Here is a 9207-nt window from a genome sequence, read left to right as displayed (position 1 = left end):
CCTCGAACTCAGAAATCCGCCTGCCTCTGCCTCCCGAGTGCTGGGATTAAAGGCGTGCGCCACCACGCCTGGCTTAGGCCACAAGTTTTATTAAGCTGCTACAACAGGCAGGGCAGCATGCTAGGTGACAGGGACACAGGCGAATTGGACTTCCCTGCTGCTCTCAGACCATCATGATCCAGTGAGGGAATGAGCCATGGATCCAGGCTATGGAAAGGGACACAGTGGGGCTGTCCCAGGGAAGGAGCAGCTTATAGACAAATGCTTGCAAGCAGGAACTTGCAGCACCGTACCGCTGGACCGGAGAATACCTCCAAAGTAGCTTTTCTACTCTGGGCAGGCCCTGGTTCCATTCCCTAGATTAGTCTCGAATGCAGTGTCTAAGCACGATAGAGAGGAGTCTGAAGTGTGGGACGGGGAGTGCCGAGGGGCAGCTGGGAAGGGAAGCCTGGGGGCCTCGATGGCCAGCCGTGGGCTGACCTTCCGGCCGCTGGATACAGGTGTGCTGGTTGTCACTGAGGAAGAAGCCGTCTCTGCAATGGCACTCGTAGCTGCCCATCATGTTGACGCAGCTCTGCTGGCAGCCACCGTTGCCCTCTGCACACTCATCCACATCTGTGAAGACAGGGGCTTGGTGGGACTGTAGCAGCAGCATGGACTGAAGGCAGACTGAAGAATGCCCATGAGCACGCACGCGCACGCGTACACACACACACACACCCCACAGGCCCGCCCTTAGCAAGCACTCCTCAGTCCTTGTCAGCTAAAGCTTCCCTGGTGTGAAGAGGACCTTTGTCCAGCGCTCAGGTAGGGCGGGTAACACTCAAACCTGCCGCTGAGGTGAGGCCCGGCCTCCTCTCCCTCCCACGCTGTGGAGGCTGAGGCTGAGACCTCGGACCTGTGTTCTATTCCCAGGGCCCACATGGTTGCTAACTGCCTGACACTCCAGTTCCAAGGAACCCGGTGTCATCGTCTGGCCCCGCAGGCATGTGGTGCACAGACACACATGCATGCAAATGCCCATACACCGAAACCCTGGGCCAGAGCGAGAGGAACCGCGGTGAAGACAAGGATGGGTCTAGTCCCACTGAGCGGCCACGGCGCACTGGGGCCACGTGGAGGCTAGCTCTGATGAGCAGCCAGGAATCGGGGAACCTGGAAAGGCCGAGGTGCCAACGATGGAGGGAGTGGCCTCTGAGCCACAGGTCCTCGTGGGGCAAGGACCGTTTCTGTGGACTGGCCCTTCCCCCAGGCCTGGGCTCACTGCCACACACTCCCTAGCTTTTCTCCTATTTTTGGTTTAGCAAAACAAAGCCTGGTAATGCGGCATGGAAGGGTGGGGAAGGTGGCCAGGCCACACCCTGGATGGTAGAGGGGAACAATAGCGAGCCCCGGAGTCACCGCCACTACAGCCAAACTCATCACTTGTACATCTGGACTCCATCTTCACCCTGGCCGCATCCCTCCCACCCTCTACTTCTCCCTGGGGAAACTGAGACCCACGCGTGTTCTTGGAGTTTTCTCAAAGGCTAGAGGGATGGTTAAGGCTGTGAGCACTCCCCTTCACCAGACCCTTGTAGCTCGGACGCTCCCGGTGCCTGTCCTTTCTCTTGTCTCTATGGTTGGTCCCTTCACCAGACCCTTGTAGCTCGGACCCTCCCGGTGCCTGTTCTTTCTCTTGTCTCTATGGTTGGTCCCTTCACCAGGCCCTTGTAGCTCGGACCCTCCCGGTGCCTGTTCTTTCTCTTGTCTCTATGGTTGGTCCCTTCACCAGGCCCTTGTAGCTCGGACGCCCCCGGTGCCTGTTCTTTCTCTTGTCTCNTGTCTCTATGGTTGGTCCCTTCACCAGGCCCTTGTAGCTCGGACGCCCCCGGTGCCTGTTCTTTCTCTTGTCTCTATGGTTGGTCCCTTCACCAGACCCTTGTAGCTCGGACGCCCCCGGTGCCTGTCCTTTCTCTTGTCTCTATGGTTGGTCCCTTCACCAGACCCTTGTAGCTCGGACGCCCCCGGTACCTGTCCTTTCTCTTGTCTCTATGGTTGGTTCTTGGTGACAATTGGGGTTAGGGCCCAATGGAGACCAGAGAACTAGAGATGGTATTCACGGTCCCACGGGCAACCCTGCCCTGTACAGAGTGCTTCAGATCTTGTCCCTAAATAGTCCTTTGGTGACCAGGGAGAGATGGCTCTTTCATAGTAGCTGAGGGGTGGGGGAGGGTGGGGGGGAAGGGCCTGCCAGGGACCTGGGTGGAAGATGACCACATGACAGCTATGCAGTAAGGGGGTTCCCAGGTCACAGAGCATCTGAGGTCCCATGTTCCACCCATCGCCATTCTTCCCTTTGCTGACTCATCGACCAGATTTTTGAGAGGGGACCCCATCTCAAATCTCGAATCCTGTTAGAAGCTTCAGAGTTCCTACGTAGAGGAAACTCTGACATGGTCTGAGTAACTCTAAGATGACAGGATAAAGCTGAGGTCAGCGGCCCAGGCATTCTACCCCAGACAGAGTTCTGGGGACAGGTGATCCTGGGCCAGACCAAGACTCTGAACTGGAGAGGATGAGACTTAAGACAGGAAGGGAGGCTCGAGGCAAAGGGCAGAGGCATCCAGGAGAGCATCCTACTGCATTAGCAACAGTGCTCCTGCCTTAGCACCTACTCTGTGCTAAAGCTGCACAGCGCTTTCTACACGCGTGCTCCTGAGGAGCTCACACACTTTAGGACTTTAGAAGAAGGGTCCTAACGTCAACCCACCCCAACCCCGTGTGCGCTCGTGCCTGCACACACACACACACACACACACACACACACACATACATATGTACATGCAATCATACATGCACGCTTCTAGCAGTGCCCACCCCACTCCTTGCTCTTAAAAGCCTGGAACTCTTTTTGGCCACTTTCTTCCTGCTTGGCCAAGACACGCTGAGAGCAGCTCCTTCCCCAACCAGTCCCTGGACTGCCACCCCTGGCTCGCTTGCTCACCCAGACAGTTGTGTCCGTCGTGTGCCAGGTGGAATCCATCATAGCAGGTACACCGGTAATTCCCAGGGATGTTGACACAGTCATGCACACAGCCTGCATTGTCCTCCCGTTCACACTCATCCACGTCTGTGCAGAGAGAGAGCACACTGGAAGATGTTGACGGTCACAGGCAAACAACTATGCCTTTATTTATTTTTTTATTATTTTTTTTTTCAAGACAGGGTTTCTCTGTGTAGTCCTGGCTGTCCTGGAACTCACTCTGTAGACCAGGCTGCCCTCGAACTCAGAAATCTGCCTGCCTCTGCTTCCCAAGTACTGGGATTAAAGGCATGTGCCACCATGCCTGGCTTAGCTATGCCATTTTTAGTTTCATGTATTTTTTTATTATTATTACATCATTCATATAAAGTGCTCGAACGTTCTTTAGTTGTGGTATTACTGGGAAGGAGTGTCATCCTTGAACCAACGCCCCCACTCCCCGGGTCCCAGGAGGCTACTGTAGTTCTCAGTGTATTATGTCAACAGAAAGTAATGTATACTTTGTTCCTGAGAATGCTATTTCCAGGCTACTCTGCAGTGTTTTTATAGCAAGAGATGTGCTTGTTTGTGGGTGAATTCCCACTGGGGTTCACTGGTCCCATCCTTTGCGCATGATATGACAGGTGCTAGTACAGGCTCCTGTCTCGGGGATCTTCGGGCCTTAGCTTTGTAACTGAGGTGTGCCAGCCCCAGACAACTATGAAGGCTAGGAAGTGTTCCCACCAGCACAGCGCGGCTGTGCGATGCTTTGGTGCCCACCCCAACCCTGTGTGCTCTCTGGGAAGATGCGGCCATCCTCCTTGGCCTGTAGAGGCTGTGGGCTCCTGGAAGCCATGGTGCAGGCCCTTCGGTTCCTCCAGGCTCCTCCTGGGACCCCCTCCCTCCCAGTCTCACCTTTTTTTTTTTTTTTTTTTTTTGGTTTTTCGAGACAGGGCTTCTTTGTGTAGCCCTGGCTGTCCTGGAACTCACTCTGTAGACCAGGCTGTCCTCGAACTCAGAAATCCGCCTGCCTCTGCCTCCCGAGTGCAGGGATTAAAGGCGTGCGCCACCACGCCTGGCCCCCAGTCTCACCTTTGCAGTGCTTCCCGTCCCCCGTGTAGCCAGACTTGCAGATGCACTTGTACGACCGTGGGGTGTTCTGGCAGATGGCATCGATGTGGCAATTGTCCGTGCCTTCAACACACTCATCTACATCTGTCAGGGGCAGAGGAGGACAGAACGGGTGTGTCTTGGGTGGGTTTTGAAGGGGCAGTGTGTTCCCCAGGGGCAGTGTCCCTGTATGCCTGTGCACACCTGAGGGTGCACACCTGAGGTCCCCTCGCCTTCCTCTGAACACTTCAAGAATTCAAACAAACCATTACTGCCTCAGAAATACTCAAACCACCACGGTGACAGCGCCACCACTCTCTGAAACTCGCCTCTTCAGTTTGATTAGCACATGTGATGTGTCAGACAGAGCCCAGTGAGGACTAGTTTATCTTTCTTAGCAGTGAACTTGAAGGGAAAGAGATAGGCACAGAGTCACTGGAGATGGTATAGTGATTACTGATAATGTTTTTCTAGATCAGGACACATATAGTCCAAGTTGGCCTAGAACTCATTCCACAGCTGAGGGCGGTCCTCAATGCCTGCTCCCCCTGCCTCCATCTCCCAAAGGCTGGGATTACAGACATGCCCCACCCTGCCCAGCTGCTCTCTAATAATTAAGGAAGAATGGGAGGTGGGGGCTGTCTGAGATCCTCTTCTGCCTCGTGGTCCACTGTAGAACACACCAGTCGTGCCCGGCACAGCACTGCACAGCTGTGATCCCAGCACGCGGTTACAACGGTGCACACAAGAACACATAGGTACGGAACTGGTGTCAAGTGAGTTGTGAAGGTGTGTTTCCCAAAGGCGAAGTCCCCATATGCCCGTGCACACCTGAGTTCCCCTGGCCTTCCTCTGAACGCTTCAGGAATTCACATGAACCCCGAGACCAAGGCAGAAGGACCAGGGGTTCCGGATTAGTGAGACCCTGTCTCAAAAACCCAGAAAAAGATGAAGTCAGCTCCTGACTTCTCCACGGCACCAAGGAGCGTAGAGGGGCAGAGCCTCTCTTGGCCCTGAGCTATCAATGAAAGGACCGGAAACTGGCAGGTGTTGGCCGGGCAGGCACAGCTCTCTGAGCCATCTGACAACAGAGACCCTGCCCCTCTCCTCCTCTATGCCCTAGAGTTCTGGATACTTCTGGACTAACACTCATTGTTCCCTCTAGTAAGTGTGACAGACAGAGCGGAAGAGACTAAAGGAAGAGACTCCTCCAGAGCAGGGGGTGGAGGTGGGGGTAGGGGGCTGGTTAAGGACCTCCAGTGGTCTAGGTGTGGTGGAGTATCACTTGGGAGGCAGAGGCAGGAGGATCTCTGACTTGGAGGCCAGCCTGGACTACAGAGGACTATCCAGGGCTATACTAAGAAACCTGTCTCAAAAAAAAGAAAGAAAGAAAGAAAAAAAAAAGATCGTAAGCAGCTGGGGATAACATCATGGTACCACCCATAAAGAAGTGACGAAGACAAGGTCCTGTGTGGCGGTCATTGCATTCAGAACGACCCAACCAGAATAAGTGACAGAAAACTGAAACTAGCAGGTGCCACGAAGCATCAGGGATGAGCCTCCACTCAGGCTGCACAGCAGAGCCGACTCTCCTAAACATGCCCAAGGCCCCAAAGACTGGACTCAACACATCCGATTCTAGTGAGTGGCTGGGCTTCAGAACCTCTGTCACAGTCTGAGGAGGGAGAGCCCATGTCTCCCTAAAAACTGGAAAAGCAGAGTGTATGGCTTAGAGTGTATGGCTTGGAGTGTATGGCTTGGCGTGTATGGCTTGGAGTGTATGGCTCAGAGTGTATGGCTCGGAGTGTATGGCTGGGAGTGTATGGCTGGGAGTCTATGGCTGGGAGTCTATGGCTGGGAGTCTATGGCTGGGAGTGTATGGCTGGGAGTGTATGGCTTGGAGTCTATGGCTGGGAGTCTATGGCTGGGAGTCTATGGCTGGGAGTCTATGGCTGGGAGTGTATGGCTAGGAGTGTATGGCTTGGAGTCTATGGCTCGGAGTCTATGGCTCAGAGTGTATGGCTGGGAGTGTATGGCTGGGAGTGTATGGCTGGGAGTCTATGGCTGGGAGTCTATGGCTGGGAGTCTATGGCTGTGAGTGTATGGCTTGGAGTGTATGGCTTGGAGTGTATGGCTTGGAGTCTGCCAGTAAAGGCAGAAGCTAGGAGTAAGGCTGCTCTGCCGCCTGAGCAGCGAAGTGGGGTTTGTTACAATGCAGATTCTCAGATCTCATCACGCAATTCAGTGAATCTGGCTCCTTAAGGCCTGGCAAGGAAGCGGCCAAGTGCGCCACACACTGGCAGCTCTGCCATTTGTAGATACAGGTCTGAGTGTTGGGAGGTCGTCTACACTTGCTGCCCACCTCAGCCAAGCTCAGCAGTCATGTGCCTGCCAAGCGGTCACCGAGGAAGAGAGAAGATGGAGAGGAGAGAGGCCCAGTAGTCGAGTTCCTAAGCCAGGTAAGAGAGATCTTGTGGATGGCGCGAGGCTGTTGGAGAATGTTTGACCAACTGATAGAATGGAATCAGAAGCAAGAAATGTCCCGTCTCAATAATGTCACCCGTGAAGACAGCCCCAGGTTATGATCCAGCTCCACCATTTCTCTGGGGAAGTTGTTTTGTTTTTTGAAGAAAGTTTTACTGTAGCACAGGCTGACCTCGAGCTCATGACCCCCTGCTCCAGCCTGCCTAGTGTTGGATATGGTAGGTGCTTGCCATGCCGCCACACCTGGCTCCTCATTTTCCACCCTTCGATTTCCCCCCATACCGTGTGGGATGGTGGCGCCTCCCCAGAAGAGGCCATTCACTTGTTAATCTGTGTGAACAGCCTGAGAAAGTTCATGGGTAGGAGCTTGAGAGGATGAGGCTGAGGGCTGAGCACTGGGGGGGGGGGGGGGGAAGCCGGGTCCCTTCTGGTCGCCATGAGCCACATGTGACCCTTTTCATCTCCAAGACAGCTCTTCAGTCCCACTGGCCTCAGGCCAAATATTCATGGTGGGCTCTGTGCAATAGGGACTGTCCCAAGGGCCCAGACTTCACAGAACAGAAGAGCTAGCTCTGGGGATTCTGAATAAGGAACGCTTCTGGGTCTGGCCCAGAATTATAGAGACTCCTCCAGAAGTCCCTCTCCCGCAACCATCTCAGTGGCGCCTGTTTCCATGTGCTGGGGTTTGGCTCCTGATGCATCAGGCTCTTCCCTTTGTCTCCCCTCAAGTGGCCCCCAGGACCAGAGCAGCGGTGAGGCCAACCACAGCCTGTTGGCTGCCTCAAGCTCTTCCTAGCCTCAGCCATCTCCCTGCTTCCAATGTTTTCTGCTTTGGGAGCTCTGGGAGGTGTCTCACCCTGCTCCTACTCCCTCGGCACCAGCTACTCCCTCGGCACCAGCTACTCCCTCAGCATCAGCTATTCTGCCAGCACCAGCTACTCCCTTGGTACCAGCTACTCCCTCAGCACTAGTTAACCAGTCCCCTGCATCCCACCTTCTTCCCATTTATGTTGCAAGCCCACCCACTTCTGTTTTCCAAGACTGGCTCAGAATTGTCTGCCCTGTCCCCAGTAAGCTCCCAGCCTAAGGGGGGCTCAGCGTGCCCCCCTTTGTGGTTCCCACTGAGCCACTTAACTAACACTCTCATGTAACACAGTTCCACCTCTCCCGTGGCCGTGGCTGAAGTTTTCTGGCCTGAGGCACACAGAAGGGAGACAGGGCCCCAAATCAAATCGTACCCAGCATTTCCACCTCTGCCAGGTCTTCAAAGCTCCTTCTCAGCACACCTGCCAGCCCAGAATAAGTCCTCAGAGGGACCTCTGTGGCGTACACAGGCACCCTCAACGTATCCATCCTCTTAGAAGCTGTTTACCAGCTGCAAGCCAAGCGACACCTTTGGGTGTGAGGTGGTCCTCCGCTCAGGCTGTGCACTGGAATCTGGGGACCTTTGAAGATACATGTATGTCTAAACCCAGGAAGTCGGGACCTCCAGGGCAAGCCTGTCGATCTCTGTCTTTTCCAACTCATGTAAATAAGCTACTTGCCTGAACTGAGAGATACTCTGGAGGCAGCAACGTGCACAACGCATAAGAGATGAGGTTCTAGACTTGAGTGCCACTACACCAGTCCTGGGGCAGGTGTGGACACAGGGAATGCCCAATGGGAGCTTGCTGCTGTCACTCATCCTCCTCAGCAACCTCTTGGATGCTTGCTTCACTCACGTTCACTCGGTGCCATGAACTCCTCGAGGCCACAGCTTCTGGACCTTTGAACCCACAATAACTGCCGGCAGAGCTGTGCACACTTGAGCACTTAGCAAACGGCCACTAGGGACCTGCACAAGGGCAAAGGCAAGCACTGTGCTGGGGACTCTGTCCCCAGTGAGTGGGACAGAGTAACCGTATAATGAAGGAGCTCTGAGGGCATCTGTTAAACAGTGGCAGCCGAGACTGCTACCTGTGTGGTACCCCAGAGAAGAGGCCTGACTCTTTACTCTCCTTTGACCGGTTGGCATTCTGGGGACAGGTGTGTCCTAGGGAGTTTATTCTGAGGAGTAGAGAGCTCACTGGGTAAAGCACCTATTGTGACCCTGAAGGCCCCCAGCTGGGATTCCCAGAATTCATGTCTGAGTGCTCCTCCAGCAAAACGGGAGGTAGAGTCAGGAGAGTCCCCAAACTGCAAGCCAGCTTGCCTAGCGTACGGAGCGGAGCGGTAAACCGAGACAGACACTGTCCCAAACAAGGTGGAAGGTGAGAGCTGACTCACGAGGCTGTCCTCTGACCTCCACGTGGGTGCTGCGGCAGTGTGTCTGCACGTACACACAGATTCAAGAGAGCACAAAGACCGCACCCTGGGCCCTGATGAATCCAGGGCTAGAAGAGACTGCAGATGGTGGTGGATGGGAGGAGCGTGGGTTCCTTTGTTACCCTCTTGGGGAGCAGCAGGCATGGTTTATTAAATGGATGAGGGAGCACCTACTGAGGTTATCCTGGGAAAGAACCAACAGCAAGTGTAAAGACAGAATCCAAGACCACCCGAGAGAGAGAGAGAGAGAGAGAGAGAGAGAGAGAGAGAGAGAGAGAGAGAGAGAGAAGAAGAGAGATCTCGCC

General features: G+C 54.5%; 1 protein-coding gene across 1 annotated transcript in view; it reads right to left on the bottom strand.

Moving 5' to 3' along the window:
- Scube3 (signal peptide, CUB domain and EGF like domain containing 3) overlaps positions 1 to 9207 on the bottom strand; it is a 33226-nt gene that overhangs the window by 18437 nt on the left and 5582 nt on the right. Inside the window, exons 2-4 of the mRNA XM_029532929.1 lie at positions 4097 to 4219; positions 2987 to 3112; positions 481 to 615 (exon numbers count right to left, since the gene is read on the bottom strand). Coding sequence (XP_029388789.1) covers positions 481 to 615; positions 2987 to 3112; positions 4097 to 4219 — 384 coding nt within the window. The remainder of the gene's footprint in view (positions 1 to 480; positions 616 to 2986; positions 3113 to 4096; positions 4220 to 9207) is intronic.

This window comes from Mus pahari, chromosome 21, assembly GCF_900095145.1.
Source record: "Mus pahari chromosome 21, PAHARI_EIJ_v1.1, whole genome shotgun sequence".
NCBI classification, from domain to species: domain Eukaryota; kingdom Metazoa; phylum Chordata; class Mammalia; order Rodentia; family Muridae; genus Mus; species Mus pahari.
Note: the sequence above shows the minus strand (reverse complement) of the source record. Positions and strands in the feature narration are given on the sequence as shown.